The sequence below is a fragment of the Crocodylus porosus genome, unplaced genomic scaffold (genome assembly GCF_001723895.1).
Source record: "Crocodylus porosus isolate Cpor-Errol unplaced genomic scaffold, CroPor_comp1, whole genome shotgun sequence".
NCBI lineage: Eukaryota > Metazoa > Chordata > Crocodylia > Crocodylidae > Crocodylus > Crocodylus porosus.
In genome coordinates, this window is record NW_017728886.1 from 154,800,995 (window position 1) to 154,826,129 (window position 25,135).

A 25,135-nucleotide genomic window follows, 5' to 3' on the forward strand; every position below is an offset into this window, starting at 1 on the left:
TCTCCCATGATCTCTAGTCCTCACTGCCCTGCATTTGCGTTTTCATAGACCTGCGTTTTGCATATTGGCTTCTGTCCCATCCAGGAGAACACACAACAAACACCAGAAGACTCTCCCTTTGCCTCAAGAGAAGGATGTCTGCCCGCAGGCTTGCAAAGAACAATTTGTCCATTCTGTAGTGGTCTAGTTGTAAAGATCTGAGGCAAGAGAGCAAAAAGAAAATTTAGTTAAGTTTTAGTTAAATTGTAGTTAAGCTGGCTAAACTAAGAATTCAACTAAAATTTAGTTACATTTTTAAGGGACCTCCTGAGGTCTCTTCCAACACTAATTTTCTGTGATTCCAAGTGATCTTCACAGTGGTACAGTCTCTGTTCCTTAAGCATGGGGTAGATGAAACAAAGGCCTAAATATTAGAAAAACGGAAATTAGAGGAATTGAGACTGAATGCATATAGCTTAAGGGACAGGTTTTAACCCGATGAGAAACTGCTTCTGAAAAGTGGCCTTGTATCCACACTGTAAATTCACAATTTAGTGTTCTTTAAGTAAAGAAGATTTAGGAGAATATAGACTTGAGTTTGTTTGGGTTTTTTTTAGCAGAATCTAAATACACACATTTAATTAAATACACACATATGGGTACTTCTACCAGATCATTTTGAACAGGGGTGCACCAATTTTGGGGGCCGTCCCAGTAGCCGATATTTAAGGAGGCATATCAGTGGGTACCGATCCAATTTCTGATGCATCTGCCTCCAGCTGGTAAGTCTGGTATGATGCGAGGGAAGGGGCATGGGGGTGGAAGGGCCAGTCAACACCCCTCCGGGTTAGGGAGGGGGCAGGGAAAGGCTCTGCCTAGGCAAGCGTGGGGTGGGGACTGGAGCCACGACTCATGGGGGGGGAGGTGGTTCCTGCTGTAGTTTGCATGGGGGTGGGGCGTGTGCTCATGGATCTGCACAGGGCCGGGTGGGCTGCAGCCAGAGGTGCACAGTGCTCTTCTTGGCAGGGGCTGGGCTTGGAGCAGGCACTGGGGGGGATGCTGCATCCACCCCAAATTTTGCTGCCGCTCCACGCCTAGCGTCTTGGCTGCCAGCTCTCTGGCACAGCCCCGTCTCTTCCTGGCATATGGGTGGAGGCAGGACATCAAGTCAGGGCTGCACCGGGCAGCTGGTGGCGCTGGGAGCGGAGCAGCAGCAAAATTTGGGGTGGATACAGCATCTTCCCAGCACTGCCAGCACCCGCTCCGAGCCCAGCCCCTGTGAGAAGAGCCCTGTGCAGATCCAGGGGGCACACGTGCTCCCCATGCCCTCCCAGGGTGCAAGCAACAGCGGAAGCTGTGGCTCTGCAGGGCCTGCCCCTGCCTCCTCCCTCACCACAGAGGGTCTTGATCTGCCTCCTCCCCTTCCCTCCCTCCTCCCCTTCCACCACACCAGACTTACTCAGTTGGAGGCAGCTCTCTATGTTTCTGGCTCTGCTTCTCTCTGCCTGAGTGCTGTGCTGCAGCTGTGCTTGTCCCATCAGGCCAATATCCAATACAGCCAGTTTTCTTTTATGTTGGTACCAATCTGATATCGGACCAATGTGGTGGCGCACCTCTAATTTTGAACTATTTTCCAAACTTCTCAGATGCTAATTAATAAACTTATTCAAAATCTCACAGTCTGAGGACAGGCAGGGCAGGGGTACCTTCAGTTCTGCAGAAGTAGACATTTTTAGCTGCAGGCTCCCAGTTTTGTGAGTTTTGTCTGACTTGTGGTTGAAAGAGCAAGACTTTCTCAGAGCAAGAAATGATATTTTTTGGAAGGAATAATATATCTGAATCAGTTTTTGTCTTGCAAAGTAGGATCTATTTAGCTTAACCAGAAGGCTTTTGGGGTTTTTGCACTATTAATGCCTGAAGTGCGTGTTGGCCAGCTGTTCCAAGAGAGAGCAAAGTACTTGTGCATATGTTATACTAGTTCAGATGTTCATAACTAATCCTTTTGATCTTCAAAAGCCACAACTAGACTCAGTCTGGAGTCTCTTTCCTCTCCTTCACAGCTCCCTTCCACCCCTGCATCTGTGTCCTTCCTGGGAAAGAAAGATCAGTTGGTGTGCCCCTTTTGGTTTGCATAAGTGCTGCAGGAGCCTTGATAATCAGCTGTCATTCAGCATGGTGCTCGTTTTCAGATGGCGCAGTGTATATACTGTTATCGTGCTCTTGAAAATTGCCTGCTGTTCTTGAAGTAGTTTTAATTGCTTCCTCTCCCCAGATCAAGGAGCAGCAAAGCCAACTTTCAGTTTCTTAAGTTCTGGTTCCTCCAGCACAGCTGTACCAAGCACTTCAGCAAACGGCACTGGTGTGTTCGGAAGCTCCACCTCTGCCTCGAATCCACCACCGGTTCCCACTCCCTTTGTGTTTGGACAAGCCAGCAACACTGTGAGCAACTCTGCATTTGGCAGTTCTGCAGAGTCTACTGCATCGCAGTCATTTGGGTTCTCTCAAGAAAACAAACCAGCAACATCCAGCACAGGGGCAGCTGTTGCTCCATTTGTCTTTGGTTCAGGAGCTAGCAGTAACAATACGGCAAACCCTGGTTTCGCTTTTGGAGCCACAACTACATCAAGCTCTACAGGTACATTTAAAATGATCTGAGTTTTGCTACTGCCAGTACATATAGGACCAAGAAAATGTATATATCCATCAGTGTTTTACTGTGGAGAACGTGCAAACAAAATACCTGGCATGAGTGCATGCAATGCTTTGCATTATTGCTGTTAACAAATGTGTGAATATAAATATTATTTACTGGGGCTGTCTTGTTACAGGTGTCAGAGGGAAAAGTCACAAATAGAGTGGAAAAGGAGAACAGAATATGGGTGCCTTGTATTAAACAACACAGTCCCCATTTGTAGCTTTTAGTTCCCATAGCTATACTTCTACTTGCAGGATAAGACAGAAGCTAGATGCAAAGAAGAACTGCAAAACTCTAGAACTCTTTTGGTTCAGAGATACCTTTTATTAGACCAACTAAGAAACCGCAAAAAAATTACCGTTTTCTGCAAACTTTCAGGCACACGTGCCCTTCCTCAGGCTCAGGGAAAATTAAAGATGGTAAAAAGTCCCCATAGGTAGAAAATAAACTTCATTTTTGCACAGAGGAAGCTGAAGGTGGAAGTCTGTTCCTCTGGGTCCGTGAGAGTGTCTTTGTGAGTTGCTCTTAGATGTGTGGATAAGGCAGGATTTCTACCGTGGTGGTGTCAGAAGGCAGGAAGGCGTAGAAATCTTTCTTGTTGTTCAGCAATGACATTTAAATCCAAAACAGTTTAAATGCAGCTAGATGCAGTTGTTGATGAATACTGTTCTACCAGGGCCAGTTTTTGAAAACCAAACCTAACTTTTCAAAGCATTTTAAACATGAAGGGGCAAACCAAAAACTCTTGGAAGAGGGTAAGGCCCTTCACTACACAGACACAGCAGGCCTGCTGCTTTGTTGCCACATCAGTGTTGCAGAGCCCTTTCTCAGTTTGCTACCTCAGCTGTTTTGGATCTGCTGTACAGTGCTCCTGTTCTCTGAGGAATGGTTCCTTTGTTTGCCACCTTTCACCCTTTCCTGCATAAACATGCCAAGGGTTGGGAAGATTTCCTTAAAAGTACAAGTCTTCCTGACCACAGTGCGGCCTTTTTCATGGGTGCATAATTTGCACACTAGCTCCAAACGCAACATACCAGTGTTGCTGCTGCCCTTCTTGTGGCCTCCTCTTAAGAAGAGATTTTTTTTTCCTCCTGAATTGATGAGTTATGGCTAGTGGCTCCATTTGTGTATCCCACTCCTTCAATGCAGTTTGAAGACTGAAGTCCAATCCTGGTCTTATCTTAAATGTGTCATCTTATTTGGGTGGGAATCCAGCTTGAACTTGCATATGTACTGAGCAGCTTTGCCTTGTACCTTCAGCATTTGCACTATTAAACTGTGCAGGGATCTGATTCTGCAAATGCAGAATTAAACTTAGTCAATGATTTAGTTTGCTACAGTTCCTTGCTAAGAGAGAGGATTTAAATTTATCTGATCGTCTTGCTCTAAGGAGCTGAATTAAAGAACCCTTCTCTACCTGAAGCAATAGTTCAGAAGGTGGACCTGGAATTACCATCTGAAGACTTTCATGCTTTTAAAAATTGCAATAAAAGTTTAAGTCCTAATTCTGAATTATATCTTCCTTCCCAGTTTGTTACTTCAGTCAGTCAGGCTTGAAAAATTTGATTGAGAGAGAAATGACATTAGGAGTCATTATAATATAAGCAACTTACCTTCCAAATTTAAAAATCCAGAATGCAGCGGAACACTCTTTTCCTCATAAACTTAAGTGCTGGGACATTCTAGGTTACAAGACAGTAGTTCATAATATGTTGTGACTGCTGCGTGATGTTAAAACGAGGAAGGTGGTACCTTCTTACTCAGCAAGTGCGTTCCCTTTCATTGTCACATCTGCTTATGCTGGTCCTGTGTTTCCATTGCATTTTACTTCTGTATACCTACAGAGCCAAGATAAGGGGAACTAGAAAGGGGCACAATTGTTTGACTGAACTGCAGTCTTTAGCCAGTCAGTAGGGGTTGCCCAGGTGCAACTAAGAGCAGGTCTGACTTGTAGAACTTCAGCTACTGGTAAGTAATAGCTGCAAATAGGAGGAATCTGGTTGTTGGACTCCTCCAATTTTCAGGTTGAGCATACAGGACTGGCAGTCCATGGGGAGGGGACAACTCAGCAAGCACATTTGGTGTGGAATCATTTAGGTGACAAACTTGAGCCCTGTTCCCATTTTAGAACTGCAAGGAGAACCACACATCAAGAAATCTGACAAAAATAATGGTACAAAGAAGCTGTACTCTTTCCAAGGTATAAGTAGGCTTGGCAGAATTCGATTTTTATTTATTTACTTTTTATAATTTCAACAGCTAAAATCTATTTTTATTTTTAAGCATTTATTTCAATTTTTCATTTCCTTGCCCCTGTGCACAGCACCACTGAGCTCAGCACCCACTTTCCTTCTGTCCCATAGTGGTTGCTGCCCACCCTTTCCTGCTCTGTACCTCCCCAGCAAGGAAACATCAGGCTGGGGTGGGGACATATGCAGAGATACAGTGGCCACCCTTGGCCCCTCTCCTCCACCTCTAGCTGCTGTTCAGCAAGAGCCTGCCTGGACACTGCAGCAGCAGCCTGTTCTTCCTTTCTCTTTCTATAAATTTTACTTGGTAATGATGGAAATATTTTTTGTGAGTTTGAACGTGGTGAAATTTACTGATGAAAAACCGAATTGTGCCAACCAGAGTTGTAAGGAATTCTTACGTGCAAATCAGGTTCCCATTGATGGTATTTGCTTGTAGAATGTGAAAGTAAAACGAATTTGAAATCGAGATCAGCTGGTTCTGGGCATGTGACTGTGGTGTGAATGTATATGATGCATGTAGTGTTCTGCAGGCCAGGCCTCTCTTGGTCTGCTATCCAGTGCCATGTAAACCAGTACAGCCTGTTCTGTGATTGGGTTGCCAGCAGCTAAACCAGCACCCACACCTGGGCTTGCCTGGACATTCAGCAGGACTAAAAACAAGACCTTGCAGATAAGCTCCCTGTGAGCCAACGACCATCCGTACCTGGAGAGGAGATGGGTGCTATCAGGGCACTTTGCCTGAAGAATCACCAATGATGCAACAGCATCTAAGGCTCCCCAGCTTTCACAGAGGCCTTGGGACTGACTTGACCTGAATGCTGTGCAGCTGTTCAGGTTGAAAGTGAATGTTCTGAGAGGCAGTTGTTTCTAATGTGGCTTTCATTGTCACTTACCATATACAATAGTATGTACTTCACTTATCTCCTGTGGGGGAGCTAACATTTTCTGTTCATGCACTCTGCTGAAGGGTGTATCTAAGCCACCTCAGATTTCTTTTGAGAATAAATGTGCCATTCATTTAACAACTGTGATAATGTTAGGCTCCAAATACAAAAGCTTCCTTGTTTCTCTCAAGCAGGTTTGTCCCTGTGACGCTCACTATTGTACTCAAATTTCTGTTCTGCTTTGCTTTTTCTAGGTTCCACCTCTTCATTTGTATTTGGCTCTGGGTCTTCAGCACCTGCTGCTGGTCCAGCATTTGGTGTCAGCCAGACACCAGCATTTGGTCAGAGTCAAGGCTCCAGCCAGCCAAATGCTCCAACCTTTGGATCCTTATCATCAACCGCTTTATTTTCAGCTGGCTCTCAGCCTGCCGCTCCAGCCTTTGGGTCTGGATCAAGCAGTAGTCAAGCTCCTGCATTTGGACAGCAAGCAAATCAACAGCCTGGCTTTGGCTCTGGTACACCCAATTCTGGTGAGTACAGAATGTCTGCCCTCTGCTTGTCGAAATCATAGAGATGTTTCAAGAAACAAGCTCTCCTTTCAGCATTCAGTAGAGAAGGCTGCATGGGGTATGCAACCAGCTTTCAGATAAACCCCTTTTTCCCTTCTTAAATGTTTAGTTTCCTTTCACAAAGTGCATCCACTAACAGATTTATTGAGTAATCTGTCTTTGTTTTGGGCAGAAACGGCATAAAAATTCATTAAGATGTAATAATGCGGCTGGCACATCATTAAAGACCTACTGAATTCATGGCGGGAGTGGAATGCACTGCGGCTGCTTTAATCTTGCAGGTTCCCCCTGCACTCCCACCCTGCTGACTAGTGGAGGGGCTTTGCTTGCAAGGTTCACATGGGGGGAACATGCAAGATTAAAGGAGCTGCCGCACACTCTGCTTCCACCATGGATTTGGTAGGTCCCTACATAACATTAAGTAGCTTATTCTCTTTCAAGAATGTTAGTGTTATAACCAAAGTTAAATTTAAACCACAAGCTAGTTATTTCTGAGTTTTGTGAACACTTACACATTGGATATTATGGTTTAAGACAGCATTTCTTAACCCATGGGTTACAAGAATATATGAAATGATTGTGAACAAACTTTAAAAATGGATTCTCCTTTAAAGGAAAAAAAAATGTGGAAAACTGGTGGCTTTTCCCTTGCAGGCTGACAGAGTTTCAGCCTGCAAAGGGCTGCTTGGAGCCTCCTATACTGCACACACTGGGAGGGCTGGGGGGCAGTGGGTCATGAGGGATACTGGTTCTGGACTGGCGATCAATGTTTACAAATGGGTCCTGGTACAAAAAAGGTTGAGAACCACTGGTCTAAGAGACTGGATGGGCAAACTGTTACACTGCTGTGAGCAGCTAGTGCATCCTTTAGTGGTAATGGTTTCATCCGCCTGCTCCTATTCCATTGTAAAGCTAAACCGTGGTAACAGCCCTGTTTCTTTCCAGGGTAAGCTGCCCTAGGTTAACTCCCACTTGAGGATAGGAATGCACAAACAAAGGCACTTACTGTGGAATCAGTTAAACCAGTGGTTCTTAATCTTTTTAGACTGAAGGCACCCCTCCATAGCTCTCTTGAATTTGGCAGCACTTCAGTTGAGGACAACTGTTGTGCTGACTCAGTGTATTTCAGTGGTACACAAGCTAGGTGCTGCTGTCGCAGCCGGATGGAGATCTCCCCTCCCATGCACATTGTGCAGAGTCCAGTTGGAAAGCAGCTACAGCAGGAGCACATGCTCCTATTGCTGCCCTACCCTACAGTTCCTCCCCGAACAGAGGTGTGCCTGTCCCCTGTGCAGGGCTGGATGATGAAGGACTGCAGTAAGGGTGCATGCTTCTGCCTGTTTTAGGCTTATCAAGTGACCATGATGCAGGCTGGAGTCCATACTTATGCTGCAGCTGCTTCCTAGTGCAGCTCTGCAGGAGGTGCACTGTGCGGTTGTGGTGACTACCTAGTCGTGGTGACACCACCCACAGTGTGGCATCCCTGCAAGTCTTGTGGCACCCCAGTTGAGAACCACCGAGTTAAACTCTGACACATCCTCACTTTATTTACCACACTATAATTAATTTCTCAGTCCATACCATCTAAATAAGTCTTGGTATGCATCAGGATCCTCTGCTGCCTTCTTCATTTTTTTGTTTGATTATGGAAGCCTAAGTAATAGTCAGAAAATTATGCACATTTGTCATTGAAGGTAAAAAAAACCAAAAAACCAAAAAAACCCTTCTTCCCTGTAATACAGAAAGCCTCATTTTAAATGAGGGGTGAACACAGGAATTTTATATAGATAATAAATATCACCCAGAAAAATAAGTGACATTTCTCAGTAATAATCAGTTAAGTCTGGTTATACATAGAAAGATACTAAGTTAATCACTCATCCATTATACCACCTTGGATCTGGAGGCATTTTGAAGACCAGAGTTTTCTGATTTTTCCTTGTCTGTGCAATTTAAAAAAAAAGTAGAGTGCTTAAATGCCAACCAGGTGATGACTCCACTGTGTTGGGTGTAGTACAAACATAATGAGCCTCAGAGCCTTCAGGACTATACATTTTACAAAACTGATGATACTGATGGTACATGAGTGCTTAAATACCACAGCTCTATCACTTAAGTTTGTCATTTCAGATTTTATTTATAGCCAGGAAGTTTAACAGTGAACAGTTTTTGAAGGGTATTTAAGGGAGAACTCCAATTTTCTTACCTTTTAATGCTGTAAATATATTAATTTGGACTCTTTTTAATTTTTTCATCATCTTTGTATTATTGTTTGTATTCTATTTATGTTGGACAGGAACAGTACAAAAGTTTTGTTTAGCACATTTCTCTTGTTCTTCTGCACTGACCCAATGACTGCAAATTCTGTTAAGGGAGTGTTCAAATGCAAATCCAAACTTTGCAGAGAGGCGTATCCATGTGCTGCAGTGATACATATGAGGAGGGAGGGTGAAGTCTAATTAATAATGAAAACATTCTATTTAGAAGGACACTATGAGCTTGAAAACTAGGCAAATTTTAAAAAGAGCTGAGAGTAACATACAGGTAGCTTTAGACAGAATGCCCATTGCTGAATCTTTGTATTTTTTTTATATAAAATTTAAAATGGAAAACCCCCCCCCACCAAAATGTTAAGTACTTTTGGTGCCTAAGGAGCCTCAGAAGTGCTGTTAAATGGGTAAGAGCGTGAATTTAAACACCAATAAAATTGTGGCTATTAACTTGAGGGGTTTAAGTTAAGTGCAGTAAAAGGTTTAGAACGAGCACCAGCATTCTGGGCTTCATTTGTGTTGATTTGAAGTCCCAATGCTTGGTTAACAAAAGCCTGGCTGTGGTCCTTACTTGGGGAGGAACTCGGAGCAATTTAGTCTATGACAGCAAATAACCCTTGAACAGAATTCCTACTTCAGAAACCTCTGTGGGTATAGATTAATGGTGCAGGACTAGATGAAGTTCATAATGACTGAGACCAGGTATAGTGTATTCAAGTGTAAGCCCTCAGTTTCTCTTTTGGGAAGTGCTGTCAGTTACTGTATTGCTAAACCTGCTGACAAGGCCATTCCTTCTACACAGCAGCAATGCTGCAGTAACTCTTAGCTTAGGAAACTGCCGCACTAGAGAGAGCGAGCGCACACACACATATGTATTTATTTAAAGTAGGTCTTTTGGAATACCATTTTTACTGTCACTGCTCTGTGAAGCACATTGTCTGATTCTAAACTGGTATGTTACAATGGCAAAGTGGCATTTTTTTTCATACTGGAGGAGCTAAATGGAGACTTTTGATTGTTTTTAGGTTCGATATTCCAGTTTGGAAGTAATCCTACTAATTTCAACTTCGGAAATAGCAACCCGGGAGTATTTACCTTTGGTGCAAATCCCAATGCACCAGCAGCACCAGCCCAACCCTCTGGCTCTTCAGGATTTTCATTTAACCAGCCTCCAACTTTTACAGTGGGGTAAGACTATTTTTAAAACAGACTAAAGGTAGGGAGGGGCTTGATTGTGTGGATACTAATCAAAATGTCATAGTTGTTAATGAACCAGTGTTGGGCTTCAGCAGCTTTTAACTCACAAAACGGCTTTTATGTGAACATTAGGAATTCTGCTGAACATGCTGTACATACCTATGTACTTCAGCCTACATTTTAAAGTGATTTTTGGATGCCTGACCTCCCACTTCTCTCAAGTGGCTGTATTTTCAGAAAATGCTGAACAGGCAAGTTCAGAATAATGCAGGACTGATATGTGACTCAAAGGCTATATTCATGTTCGCACATAGCACATACTTGAGAGATTTGTTGCTTATCAACCATGTTCTATGTGATCTGCTTAATACAGCGAATGTGGTTATTCTTTTTTGTTTCTGGGAACCCTTCTCTGGCAATATATCTTAGTTTGGTCCAGTGTTCAGATACCTATCTGAATACATATTATTGGAGGAAATGACTGGACTGAACTGAACCTCGCAGCTACATCGTGCTAGAGTTTGATTACTTCTAACTTTTTTTAACAGGAGTAATGGGAAAAATGTTTTCTCTGCTTCGGGATCTTCAGTTTCTGGTCGGAAGATAAAGACTGCGGTTAGACGTAGAAAATAATTGTCAATGATTGTTACAGACAGCAACTTTCACAACAGCTGATGCCCTGCATTGTTCAATTGTTGGGATTGTACCTCATGCTGGGTTCAGCTGAAGTCAGATCTGCCTACAGAAATTTAAAACTCTGCTGTCTTTTCCCCCTATTTAGTTTTTTGGTAATAAGTAGAGTTGGCGACAGGGAGGTTCTCAAGCAAAACTATTTTAGAATCCAGCAGTTTCTTTATTCACTGACTTGGCATGGTCTGGCTATAGACATGAATATAGCCTGCACAGCGAATGGCTTTGTATAATACCTCTTCATCTGCACCACTATGTGCGCTCATCTGCGTTTACTGACGCCTCAAAATTGTAATTATATCAGTGAGGGATTCTGTATAGAGTAGAGAATGTTGATAATGAATGATTTCTATGCTGAGTTTGTGCCGGTGTATGTGTGAAGTGAGTGAGTTGGGTGTATTGTGCACTAAAATTTTCTGATAGAGGAAGACTGATTTAAAGGATGGTCCATGCTAAGGACTTGTTAGACCTGTAGTTCTCCATTTAATAATTATACGCTATTTCTATTCTTTCATTCTTACAGCCCTTTATCACCTGTCTCGCCTTTTTGTTATTTTATTATGGAACATGTGTAAATACAATTTTGTTTCTCTATGTACTTTTTTGGCATAACAAATCTGTGAACTTGAAATTTTAATTTTGTGTGTTATGGCAATTTTTGTTTAGTATTGTCTCAGATTTTATTATGTAAATTCCATTATTCAAAGTTGCCTAAATCCATTTAGAAAATCTTTAAAATTGGGAATTCTTAAAGTGAGTTTATTGGCTTTTCTGATCCATTTTTGTTTGGACCAAAAACCAGTATTGTACAAAGTATTAAGTATATATTTTTATATTTACTGAAATGGACTGTGGTGACTTTGGATAATAAGGAAAAGTTTAATATTAAAGCCATGTTTATTACAGTATAATTAACATGTTAAACCATGGGATAAATGCCATCAATAAAAATTATGAAATATTGGTTGTGGTAGTTTTAACTAACCTAAAGTCACACAGTGGAACCAATGTATGCAAGCTGCACACTTGCATGTTATCTGGAGGACCTACCTCTTCTGCAGCATTTCTGCTTTTAACAGAAATGTTGAGTTAGTAAAAATAAATATGCGCCCTGCTACTTAATGATTTCCCCATAACCATGAGAATCGTACCCAAACGTATCAGTCCAAAGGGGCTGTTAGCTGCTTGCCTACATACCTGCATACACTTAAAAGAAAAACATGTACATAACTTGATAATTAAATCAAATACAAGTATAAGCATTACAAGTGCTGCTTGGAGCTATAAACCAACATGGCAGAATTCTTGCCAGTGATCTGTAGAGAACTGATGTGGGCAGTGGAGTTCCCCAAGGCTCAGTCCTCAGGCCTGTGCTATTCAACATCTTTATCAGTGACTTGGAAGTGGGTCTGGAAAGTATGCTGTCCAAGTTTGCTGATGACATAAGTGTGAGGTGAGGTGGACACACTGGAGGGGAGGGATGAAATCCAATTAGATCTAGACAGGTTACAGAGGTGGGCGGATGATATTAAGATGGAATTCAAGGCAGATAAGTGCAAGGTGCTGCATCTAGGGAGAAGGAACCTGCAACATACCTATAAGCTGGGGAACACCCTTTTTAACAGCACAGTGAATGAAAGGGATCTTGGAGTCATTGTTGACTTTAAGATGGACGTGAGCTGTCTGTAAGGCTAACTGCACCTTGTTGTTGCATCACAAGATGCATGGCAAGCAGGTCCAGGGAGGTGATCCTTCCCCTTCAACTGTGGCCTGACCAGTGCCACATGGAGTACTGCATCCAGTTCTGGCTGCTAACCTTGAGAGGGTCAGCAGGCCAGGCCCTACAAGGATAGACTAAAGGGCCTGAATCTATTCAGCTTCCACAAGAGAAGACGGAGGGATCTGGTGGCCATCTATAAACACACCAGGGGTAATCAGTGGAAAATTATGTGAGGCTCTGTTCCCCTAGGCAGCACCTGGGATAACAAAGAATAGCAGCCACCAATTGAGAGCAGGTTTAGGCTTGATATCCGGAGGTGTTACCTTACAGTTAGGGCTGCCAGGCTCTGGAAAAGGCTCCTAAGGGCAATGGTACTCTCCCCTACCTTGGGGGTCTTCAAGAGGAGGTTGGATAGATATCCGGCTGGGGTATTATGATCCCAGCACTTGTCCCTGCCCAGGGCAGGGGGTCAGACTTGATGATCTGTTCAGGTCCCTTCTGACCCTAGAAACTATTATCACCAGCATAGATTCATCCTGATTCTCAATATTAAGTGATTTAAGACAGAAAACAATACACATGTTCTTCTACCTAAGCATTTGCAAGTGAGATTCTATATGGCAACAAATCAGGTTAAGAGAATTGCTAATCTCTAATTTTTTTTTCACAGGCTCATACCCTCCCTGAGGGGCTAGTACTTCCTACTAAGTGACCATGCATGAGAGATTAACATTCAGTAGCAGAATCCTCTGGCAACAACAGATACTTCACTTTGTTTCTCTCTATAATGTACCCTCTATACTGCCAAAGCAGTTGATAGGCTGGAAAAAGTCTTGTGAGGTATAAACACAGGAAGTATAGCATGAAAAAAGCAAGGGAAATGGATTATCAGATAAACCCACTTTGGAAGAGGTTGCATTACATCATTTGAGATTTGGTTTTTAATTCCTTAATGAAGTTATATTTAAATACAAGAACGAGAAGCAGCAGCAGAAGTGCACTAAGCTCTAAAGCAATTGGCAGTGTCTGTCCAATATGTAATGCACATTCAGAGCTTGAGTACCAGACTGACATGTTTTTCTTTACTCTTATTCTTGACTTTTGCATCTGCATGAATTAATGCTGTGCTTTAAAATAAGTGACATTTCTTTTCATGCAGAAGAAACTGGACCACTCAAATCACCTTTGGGGAAAAAGTTTCATACAGACAATCTTTAGAATAAGTGGTTGATGCAGGTGGTTCTTTGAACATGGTAAGTAATATAACGTGCTCTGATGAATAAAAATTAAAAGGAAAAAAAAAAGCTATTCTGTAGAGTTTATGGAATACTTAGCCCTGCAGTTTCCTTCAGTACTCTTCTTTTTTTAAGCCACCTAGAACCACCACTGACTCAACTCAATTTTTTGGTTGCCCAAAGAGACAAAGGCCCGCTGGTTTTATTTATTTTATTATTACCCAATTATTTTACTTCAACTGTAACTTCTTTGGCAGAGGTTCACTTTACTGTGACAAAGCCCTTGCAGGTGCCACTGTGATGGTTCTAGTTAAGTTATGCTTAACCTCTGAACTGATATAGTTCAGAACTATTTTGACATGCGGTGAGCCCTCTATTAAACTACTTTTACAGGCAACGAGATGCGCAACAAAACCTGCGTCAATAAAGGGAGGTAGACACCCTCTTAACTGGAGGAAAACAACAACCTCTAAATCCTCTAACAAACAGTAGTGCCTTAGTTTTTGTCTTAGTACAACTGGAAGAAGCTGTGACAAGGAACAGAGAATACACTTGATAGAATTCCACAGCATTTATAAAAACAACCACTTCCTGGAAGCTCATACTTGAGTAGTGACTAGCAAAAAGGGTAGCTTTTATTTGTCTGTCTATGAAGACTAGGCAATACTTTACAATTATTTATATAGACAAAGTTGACAAGCAGCAACAATTTCACACTTTAAAAACCCACTCAGGCAAATAAATAAACTTCCACTTCAGAGAAAGATTTGTTTGCAACTGGTAACCAAAAAAGATTAGATACAGCTGTAAGTAGAATGTCAACATATATCAGTTTTAAGAAGCATGTTGGTACTTACCCTAATGAAGGTCATTCCAAATAAAATACTGTGCTATTATGCAAGAAAGTGTGACAGAAGCTAAACTTAATCTTTTTAGCTTTTGATTAACTCACTATGTTTTAAAAGAGGCATCTTAATCCTCATACTTTCCAACATAATAGTGGACAGCAAGAGTAACTGCTATAACCTCAGAACAGTATTTACTCCTAATCGGACATGTTAACCTAGAGAATGCTGACACAGTGTTTGTAAGCTGTTTCCCAGCCACTGTTACACACTGGAAGAATAAACAGACATTATCAAATCTGTGTAGCAGTCTAATGCAAAATAACTAGCTTTCTTTATTCAGAGGTTGTCTTGAAGTTTTTTTGAATATAGCACTGAATAGTTAGGTAGAATTTTAGAATATAACAGTAAATACTCAATTTTTAACTTCTGTGAAGTTAAAACCATAACACTATCTGGTTAATATTTTCTGCATGCTGAATACAAACTCCTTCAATTGCTTTATATGGTCTTGTATGCAAAAACTTGACAGACTCCCCCCCACATCAAAAGGAAAAAACAAGTCAGCTTGTTACCATGATCTGTACTGTTCCTGTTACAACTCTGAAGTTATTTACATACATCTAATTCACTAAATACCACAGTGTAACTTGCCCTTCCCACAGAAAAAGCAGCTACTAGTTCACCTCTTCATTAGGTCTGACACAAAGTAAATGACTTAATGCTTAAGACTTAATCATGCAAAACCTTGCCACAATACATGTTTAGGTAAAACATTTTAAAAGTGGTAACGGAATACAGGTCCTGGAGTAAAGTAATTTATTGCAACACTTTCAGGAAAATGATTAATACCTGGCTCCCCCACACACACTTCAGAAATTCAAGGGAACCTGATTTACTGTACTTCTGCTGCCTCCTTGCACAGAAATACTGTGATCCCCTAAAGGGGATATTTTCTGTTATGTGACTTATGCAGATGTTACCACCAAACAGGTGCATTCTCCAACTTAGTTCTCTAACTTTTTATGGCAGAAAAATCAGCATTTCTTTTGAAATGACAAAATTTTAGGCAACCACTTTATGTTCTGACAGAAACAGTCTTTGTCTTTCCTGCTAAACTAATGTTAATACTTCTACATTTAAAACAATACTTCCAGATTTTAACTTCTTTGGCATTCATGGAAAAGAAAAAACACTCTCAAAGTAGTTGCTGGCACCATACTGAAGTGATGCATTTTGTTTAACTCTCTATCCCCAGATACTTGGGCAATGTCATTTATTTTAGGGGTATTTTTTAAAGGAGTTCAAAGTGTGTGGAAATCTGTTTTTTTCTTGGTATCATCTGACTCCATTCCTTTTTACCACAATAGTTCCTGCCACAATATCATAGGCTGTTCTGTTATGCTGAAAAAATAGTAGAGTAATAAAAGCTGGAAAAAATGAAGCAATAGAAAAGTTCTTGATCAATGCTCTTATTGTAGACCTGGAATGATAAGAGAAAAAGCTTATTTTAAGTTTACTAGTCTATACAGAAAAGCAGTTTTGCCAGACACAAATTATATTCAACAGGATTTGGAAATCAAGTACTGTATCATTTAAAGCTGGAGCAAACCCTTTAACTGATTCCTGCATCACAGAATTACAATGGACAATAGGATCTTGCCCAACAGAACCAATACTAGGTCATTTGGAATAATGATAAGTCTTTCACTCAAATTAGAAGATTTTAGCAATAATTTGCTAGTGACAAAAGTTAAGACTACTTACGTTGTTATGCTGACATTAGAGGATGGAATCACTAACACGCGACTTGGTGCAATAAGTACAGATGTATCACATGTCACAACTCGCAGTCCAAGCAGAAACTTGCCTGGGGTTGCCCCACCTGCTCCCCAAATACAGATAATCTACAAGAGAAGTCACTTATTTTAATTCTGCAGTCAAATACTGTTGATTCTCCAGCAAGCATATGTCCTTCACAAAGAAAAGCAATCAGAATGGCACAGAAGCACTATGTTTTAAGCAATCTTAATACAGAAAAAAGGACTTTGCTTTACATGTAGTAAGTTTATGCAGTAATTTTACTTTATCAGGCAAAGCCTCCAACCACTGGTAGCATTAGAGCACATACTTAATAAGATCAGGTAACTCAATAATTTGATGCATCTGGTAGTTGCACATTTCTGACAAACTTAATTAGAGTTAATGCTAATACTATTTACCTCATAGAAGCAGACTAACATCCTGTAGATAAGAGCCACTATCATCATTTTTTGCAAGTCTTCCATGGATGTGTCTTCATCTATTTCTTCTATTATATAATGCATAGCAAACTTGGAGATGTCCCTGTATAAAACAAGACTCCTTTAATAAGAAAGCTATTCCACTCTTATCATATTATTGCTAAGTTTGTAAATTCCGTATGCATAACTGGAATGCTCTCTCATCACTTGGTACTTTAAGGGTTTTATTTTCTGGATCCTCAACAAAAAAACAGAGTCAATCAACCATTATTAAGCAGACTTGCAGATTTGCTACACAGTGTAATATTATCCTCCCTAGCTCATCTCCTCTATTTGAGGCCTTCTGCAAAACTGCCTTAACATCTCTGGTGGGAGATGCACATAGGATTTGTGCAAGAGGAAACATCCCTGCATAACCTGATAGAAGCCCACCCCTCTCCCTATCACCACCATCACCTCACCTTTTCTGGTACCAGGGAGAGCACATACTTCAGGCTGGATTCTTCCTGTGTTCTAGCTTTCCTTGGAATTAGGTACTCTCAAGCAGCACAGCTGGTTTAGCATATGTAACTTCACTTTGTCCCAGGAACCACTGACACTCTGCCAGGACCATGTGGAACTCCTGACCAGTCAAACTGGAGGCACTACACAGGTCAGGCAAGCATAGCTGTCTTTCCACTAAAAGGGGGATGCTTGGATGTTCCAGCCTCATCTGTTTCTTGGTGCCTAAAGCCTGATTCTCAAACAGCACAGAGACTAGTCTAAGGTCCTCTGAGACAAAATCCAAAACATGTATTACCATTCCAGGCTCAGTATTATTTATCCAAGACTGCAATTTCATTAACATTAAACTGGGAGCAAATCCCTTACCCAGTAGCACCAGTGGCACCTAAATCAAAAGCAGCTTGGAAGACCAAGCCAGTCTTGCCTACTAAGACCTCAGTAGCTTTGGCAACAATGCAAAAACAACTCTGGCTGGCATCTAGTCATTTGGCACTAACCTCTGGTGCCAACACCTCTGCAGTGGCTGAGAGTCTTAGCAGATGCTCATCAGGATACAAAAACAAGTGCACCTTCCTACAAGAGAAGCACAAGCAGAAGAAAGACTATCCTTTTCCTTTACATTCTGCCCCACCTGGACTTCAGACTGCTTGGCACTTAACTGCCATGCTCCTCTGGAGCCCAGTACCTTTACACTCAAAAGGGAGGTTTTTGAACCTCTCTGCATCCAAATAGCAAAAATTAAGTGTACTGCACAAAACTTCAGAAGTGTTCAGATTTATTAGAAACAAAATTTTCTACACACCCAGCCTCCCACTTCTGGGCATTCAGAGCAGAACTGTGAGCAGTAATATGAGCCTAACTGCTCCAAGTATCTTCATCTCCCACAATTTACCCAGGAAACCATTTTAGCTAATGTCTTTGTCAGCAAGTAAGGATTCAGCCTCCCAAGCAGAGATGCTACTTTTCTGTATAAAGGGCAACCTTGGACTATTTCCATCATAAGGGTGACATCTTCTGAAAGTCCAAAAAAAGAAAAGGTCCATCTAAAATGTTACTGAAAACAGGAACGGTCATTTCCCAGCACCCTGCACAGTAAGGTAGAGTCCCCACAGTTCTGCATCTTAAATTGCAGGGCTTAGCTTAAGCTTCCTTCAGAGTCTATGTTCATCAGTATTTGCTCAGTTAGATTAAGGACCAGCCCATCCTCTCTCATCCTACAGCAAGACATGTTAAATATACCATGGTAAGTACAGCATCCCCAAAACAATTTGCAAATCCCTACTTACAAGCTTCTGGTGCAAGCCTTAAAATTTGTTAACAAAAACAGCTTTTTCTACATGGCAATTATATTTGTTAGGAGAGTGAACATGTACTGCTCTCCAGATGCCAATACCGTGGTCTGCAAAGGCAAAGTCATCATAATGCCCCATCTTGGCAAATGTGTGAGGTGCTCTCAGATAGCAGTGTACCTATGGCAGGATGACAAGGGCAACTACCACTGCCCCCATGCCCCAGGCTCCTGGCTGTGTGGCTATGATCTTGCTCTCAGATTTCTACCTGTGGAATATTTCCTTCCACATGCCCACCCAAAGCAAACTCATCTCCATAACCTACACATAAGAAATATTTTTACATAGGAAGACCAAACCTTTTTGAAAATCCAGTAGGTCAACTGAAGCACACATGAAGAGAGGCTAGGGACAACACATCATTAACATTTAATGAATAAGGTGTAGCAGTATTTCACACATTGTAGGAAACCAGCTCTTCTCGATTCAAATATCCATTCCCTAAGAGGCATTACAGCACAGTAACATTCATTTCTTAAGCTGGCTCTCCCGGCTATGAAGCACAACTTTGGAGTTTAGAGCCTGCTTTCACTAGGCACGCATGCTGGGATACAACATATGGACCAATGCCCATGCACAGAAGCAGCGTAGCAATCCATATTTATCTAACCATCTTTTACACACCCTCATCCTGACATAGTACTGGTTTACTAATCCACCCCATGCAGGATTACACAGAGACCTTCCAGAGAGAAGTTACATAACATTTACTTGTTTTTCAAGGGCTGCCTTCGGGCATTCACCATGACTTGCCCACACACCCCTGTATTTAACATCAGGGCTCTGCAATTAGAGCTGAGGCACTACTGGTGGTAGTGGCAGATGGGGCATATGCTCCCTTAGAAAACACAAAACACCCAGGACATGAATTTTCAGGAAAGTTCCTCAACTTATCATTTGATTTGAAAACAGGCAACTCTTTTTGAAGATTGTTATACATGGTAAGCAACTTCCCTCCCCTCAAAAAAGGCATAAGATCATTAAAAAATAATGATTCCCTTAGATTATCCATAACACATACTCTCCTTGCCCCTCTCCCTCAAGAGGCCAACTCTACAGGGATGAATGAGGAAAAGAATACCACAGGCCAATCTATCACTTTACATGCTAAATAACTGATACAAATTTTCATAAGTATGGCTGGAAGTTTTGGCAGCTGGTAGATAGATGATAGAACTCTGGACCAGGAACTTTAGTTGGACATTTCTGCTGAAGTGCTCAGTAATAAAATGTCAATGGAAACATCAACATTTGCCATACATTTTTGGACTATTCCAACACGAGAACTACCAACACATTTTTTCTTAGGCTGTTTTGGCAAAAATGTGAACTCAAGACAGCCTCTAAAGCACAATTCTGTAGCTGGTGCATTGGCCTCTGCTGAAAAAAATCTCACACCACTCCAGTATGACACCATGGTGGCAGAGAACTGAGACAGGCCTTAGTTTGTCCTGCTATCTCCTACCCCAGGGTCGCAACAGCATAGCAGCCTTGGCATGCACACGATAACACACTAATAAGCCGAGATAGTGCCTACTATCATGCCTACAGAAGCTGAGCCTTGTGTTTGTTCCATGGTGCTACACCAGGGCAATGCAGACCTCCTCAAGTCACAGACAGAAGTAGAATAAGGTAGGGTTACAAAGCTTCAAAATTTAAAGGTTTCAAAGATTTAAGCTCCATTAATTGAAAGGTTGGCAGACATCTTCAATCACAGAACCAAGAGGTTCTGAAGAAAAGAGAACAAAAGCCTCTGGGCTTAAACAGTGTATGGGAATAAACATTTAAAATGAAAGATCTCTGAGTGGAATACAGCTTATGCATACTATATTTTGTTGGTATTTTCTAATCAAGTCTCATATAAATCCAACTCATGATCAGTGAAGATGGAAGCGTAAGACTACTAGTCAATGAGTCATATTTTTAAACATTTATACAGACAGCATATAATTGCATATAACATTTAAGTTCAAGTTGTACTAACCAATAAGGAAGGGACCAGTCAAGTTTGGTAGGTTCCATATTTGTCCTGCATTACCACACCTAGTCACAGTCCTTCAGACTTATTTTAAATAAATATTGTTTGATCTTCTTGTTGAAGCATATGCAATGCATGCAACCCTTAAAAGTTCTTGTATTTGTAGAGCACAACTGACAGAGAGAAAGAAATTCTAGTTCAAGTTTTAAAGGTTTCTATTCTCTCCCCTTGCCCCCCTCAAAAGGTAGACTCAGGATTTCTGGAAAGCCTTGGCAATATCTTTTTAAAGAGGAGCCATAAAACTAGTTTCAAATGGTTTCTTCCCACTACTCATTCTCTCCTATTCAAATTAACTTTCTAAAATAAGTTGTCCTTGCCACGATAAAAATTGTTTGATCAAACAAAATTATTTTTAGGCAGACAAAATAATGTTTGGAACACCTACAGTATGTAGCTATATTTTGAAAAGAAAAACCCTGTTAACCCATGAAAGGAGCTACATAACAATTCTTAAGCATGTTCCACAAGTCATCCTAACATTTAGAAAGGAAGAACTGGTATAAAGGTCAATCGTTAGCTGCTCTAAAATGTAAAATATGCTTCCAAATGTCAGAAGAGTGACAATGCTTTATATAATAAATGCCTTAAATTGATAACTTACTTTATTCCACTGAGGTGCATAATACTTAAGACAATGGTTGCTTTTATAAAGAACAAAATAAAGAAATCCACCATCTCTGCTATAAACCTGTGCGCCAAGGATGGAATAATGAACTCCTGACCTGTAATAAAAATAAACTGAGATTATGCAAACTTTTATTTCAACAAAGCAAAGTTTACAATTTAAACATTCTGTACACTGCAAACCAATTTACAAGAAACACATTAAAAGGGTATTCAATATTTAAGAAACATTTTAAAATCCTTGTTCTGATCTACCAAGCCCATCTCTTTCATTCAAGCACCTCCTTAAAATACTCTTCACAATTCTGATCAGAATTACATTCAAATTAGAAAAGTTAGTTGAACCAACTACAAACTCATGTTTTAACTGAGTTATAGGTCTTTGCTGATGCTCATTCTTCCTTATTGTTTTGAGTCTTATCATATTTCAGTTTTTCATGTTAAAAGGTCACTTCTTTGTAACATGCCTAGGACACATCTACACCTATCCATTTTTTCATTCTATAGTTTACAATTATTTTGGTACAGAATGATTTCCTTCAGCTTTTTTTCTTTAAATCTGGATACTTCGATTAGGGGTAAAACTTGTTGCCCCTTCAGTTTAGAATGGTGGGAATTCAATAAAGAAAGATAAAATAACTGTTAAACTGCTTTTAAATAAATTCTGATAATGTTACTAACAAAAATAAGATTTAAAAAAAATTCTTTTGAACAGTTCCCCAGAAAAAAAAGTGCTATAGAGAACAATCTAGAGACTGATACAGCAGTCCCATATTGGATTAGCACCAATATAAGGAAAATTGACAGTATCAGCAGTTGGCTTTTTTTGGCTGATGTGGCCAATGTCACCAATAAATGCCCCTGTGCATACGCGCAGCCACAGCAACATGCAGACAGCAAAGAGCACAGCCCAGCAGCATCCAACTGGTAAGTCTGCTGTGTGGGGGAAGGGGTACGTGGGGGGCGTGTTCTGCCAGCTGTGTGCGTGGGGCAAGCAGGCTGGGGTTGGGCTCTTCCCAGTGGGGGGCCTGGGCCAGGCTGTGCTCAGAGCAGGCAGCAGCACAGAGGGGAGCTATAGCAAATTCTGGGGTGGCTGCAGCCCTCACCCTGTAGCCCCGCTCTCCGTGCTGCCACTGCCTACCCCGAGCACAGCCCACCCCAACCCCCTGCTGGGAAAAGCCCAGTGCTGCCCTGGCCCAAGCCTGCCCTTGCCCCCTGCACAGATCTGGGGGCACACGCAACCCCCTCCCCCACATGCCCTCCTGGGGTGCACACAGTGGTGGGAGCCGTCCCCTTCTCCACACCCCCTAGATGAGCTGCTTGCAGCTTCATCCTGTCCTCCAACCCGGCTGGGCAGCAGCTGCCCCAGCCCCAGTCCTTCCCTCACTATGGGGGCCTCGATCTGCTCTCCCCCCACCACAGACTTAGCAGCTGGATGCTTCTCTTCAAGCTGCCAGGCTGCATATTAGCAATTGGATTGTATTGGCTGATACAGCTCCTTAAAAAGCCATTGGTATCAGCCCAAAAAATTTCTATTGGTGCACCCTTAGAAAAATCCTAGATGGTATATATTTTACCAGTAGCATATACAGAGTAACTTCCCTGAAACTAATGAACATCCTCCTAATTGAATTCTAATTAAGGACACACACACCCCTGACTTAAGATATCAGTCCACTGTTTGCAATGGTTATATACCCGAGTGTCTGTCTGTTCTGAAGGAGCCAAGGATGGCATTTACTATCCTCTACCTAGCACCCCACCCCCCCAAAAACATTTCACCATGGTAACCTCATTTACAGAAAAAAAGCTGCACAAACGCTGCTGTAAATATGTGGTACGCTGAAGGAGTTCCTTGAAGCCTCAGGTGCTCAGTCTTTTTTTTTTTTTTTGGTCTGTTCTTTCTTTCAAAAAGGCTAGTTTGTGACAGGAGAGTGAATGGATAAGAGCACCTTCTTATTAATATATCCCCTTCTTTGCATCTTCCTCCTATCTCACTTAAAAGTTTTCATTAGCACTGCAGAAGACCAAAATGGATTCAATTCCCATTTATGTAGTACCAAAGCTGTCAATAAAATTCCCATCACAGACAGTTTATCTAATGGTGAAGAGAGCCAGAACAACCCAGCTAAGTTTCCTGATCCCAGCTTGGCTGTGCATAGCCATTAGTTACAAATCATAAAGTTCCCAAGTGAGGCTATTTATTCAGCAGGAAACAAACTAAAGTATTATTGTGACTACAGTCACAATAAAATTACACTCCAATTTGATTCTACAGAGACTTACAACTAAATAAGGAGCAAGACATTGCATCACAAGAGACAGGGAGAATTCACCTGAGACTTATCAGTGTCTCCACTTAGTCTATGGCAGTAGTTCTCAACTCAGGTGGCCCAAGGCCCCCTTAAGGGTGCCATGACAGTGTTCCAAGCTGCTGCAGTACCTGCAAGCAATCCTGCCTGCACTGGGGGGCTCTCTGATCAGCTTAAAGTGGGAAGGAGAGAAGGTTTGCGCTACAGCCCTTCCCAGTCTGTCCCCTGAATGCTCCACCGGGAAACAAAGACAGGACAATTCCACCTGCCCAAAATGCCTCTGTTTCCAGGAGATGCCATGCAGAGTTGGACCAGGACAGGCTGTAGCACAAGCCAGGTATCCTGCACACTTCAGGCTGAGCAGAGACCTCTAATGCATGTACTGCAGCTTTCCCGGACTGCCTGTACACAGAGTATTCTCACTGCTGAGGTAGCAGCTTTCAGTCTGGAGGAGCCATGCAACGTAACTGATTTCTGTATAAATCTCCTTCTGTCACTGAAACATTAGAATAACTGCATAAACTCTCTAAACAGATACAATTAGCTCACTGTCTAAACAGGCACTGCTACAGACATTATTCCAGATTTAATATGGATTTTTTTTTTAACTGGTCAAAGATCACTATAGTGGTTTTCAGAAAAATAAAAGACTTTTATTGTGTGTCTTAACTCTTCAATGTCCACCTCCCCCTTTCAACACAGGAAGGTTTTTTCATGGTCCCTCTATGCCTCTTCTAAGCACTGTCCATACAAAACACATGAAGTAGATTGCAACAGTTCAGTGGTTCTCAACTGGAGATGCTTCCACATTCAAAAAGTTGTGGACAAGTGCCTCCAAATAACTTGTGCCCAATTCTAAAAACATTAAGGTTCACTCATCTACGCTATACCATGGAACTGCTACTGCCTTAATTTTAGTGTCTACACCAGGTGTGTCATGGAGCCAGTCCACAGGCCAGGCAGGACCCACAGACCAGCCCCGCATTCTGGATCTGGAGTGGGTACTGTGCGTGGCATGCCTCTGCTTCAGCAACTCTGGAGCTCTGCAGCATGGCCCTGGAGCTGACCAGGTGCGGGACTGCATGCAGCGTGGCCCTAGAACCCCAGAGCACCACGCTGCCTGCAACACCCACTCCAGGATATGAGCTGGAACATCTGTTCAAAGCTCACAACTGGGGGAAAAAAGTAAAACCTGGAAGCAATCAGATTTCACTCATTTTCGCTGGTCTCCTCCCCTTGACCTGCCATGTAGGTCCAAAGAGAAGTTACTGATCTGTAGCGTGGGGGGTCACTCTAGAACAGCGGCTGTCACCCGTCCAAGACTCAAAATGAGCCCTGCAAAGATTCAGGGCCCCCTCAGAAGATGCCAACTTGCCTTTTTCTGGCTACAAAAAAACAGCCATTCCGGTGCTGCAGGGCAGAACAATGCCAACACCAGGGACGCCTGGCAGAAATCTCCAGGTCCGTCTTGTGAATCATGCGTGTGTGGCGCTGACAGCGCACGGCACCCCGGGGAGGACCTCAGGGTAGCGTGGGGGAGGGCGGACAATCCCTGCTCCAGTGCGAAGGGCCGCTCAGCTTTCTGGGGCCTGCCCCAAGGGCCCCCTCATTTTGATCTGCCAGGCTGGGGGCTGACAAAAGAAGTGCGCATGGGGCAGTTCGTCCCCCCACCCGAACCGCGGCTCACCTGCCGGGCGGGCGCTGTCGCGCGGGGCGCTGCTGGCGCGGG

The 25,135-nt window shown here is 42.2% G+C and overlaps 2 protein-coding genes across 2 annotated transcripts in view; one reads left to right on the forward strand and one right to left on the reverse strand.

Annotated features, from left to right (window-relative positions):
* Positions 1-11,500, forward strand: part of NUP153 (nucleoporin 153) — a 45,813-nt gene extending 34,313 nt beyond the window's left edge. The window contains exons 19-22 of the mRNA XM_019539551.1: positions 2,252-2,614; positions 6,065-6,340; positions 9,675-9,837; positions 10,395-11,500. Of these exons, the coding sequence (XP_019395096.1) occupies positions 2,252-2,614; positions 6,065-6,340; positions 9,675-9,837; positions 10,395-10,479 (887 nt within the window). The 3' untranslated portion in view covers positions 10,480-11,500. The remainder of the gene's footprint in view (positions 1-2,251; positions 2,615-6,064; positions 6,341-9,674; positions 9,838-10,394) is intronic.
* Positions 11,501-14,095: 2,595 nt separating this feature from the next.
* Positions 14,096-25,129, reverse strand: FAM8A1 (family with sequence similarity 8 member A1). Its single transcript, XM_019543518.1, has 5 exons — positions 25,094-25,129; positions 21,072-21,192; positions 16,559-16,682; positions 16,104-16,243; positions 14,096-15,819 (listed from the first exon to the last, which is right to left on the reverse strand). The coding sequence occupies exons 2-5, from the start codon at positions 21,143-21,145 to the stop codon at positions 15,675-15,677; spliced, it is 483 nt and encodes a 160-aa protein (XP_019399063.1). The 5' UTR covers positions 21,146-21,192; positions 25,094-25,129; the 3' UTR covers positions 14,096-15,674.
* Positions 25,130-25,135: the final 6 nt, after the last annotated feature.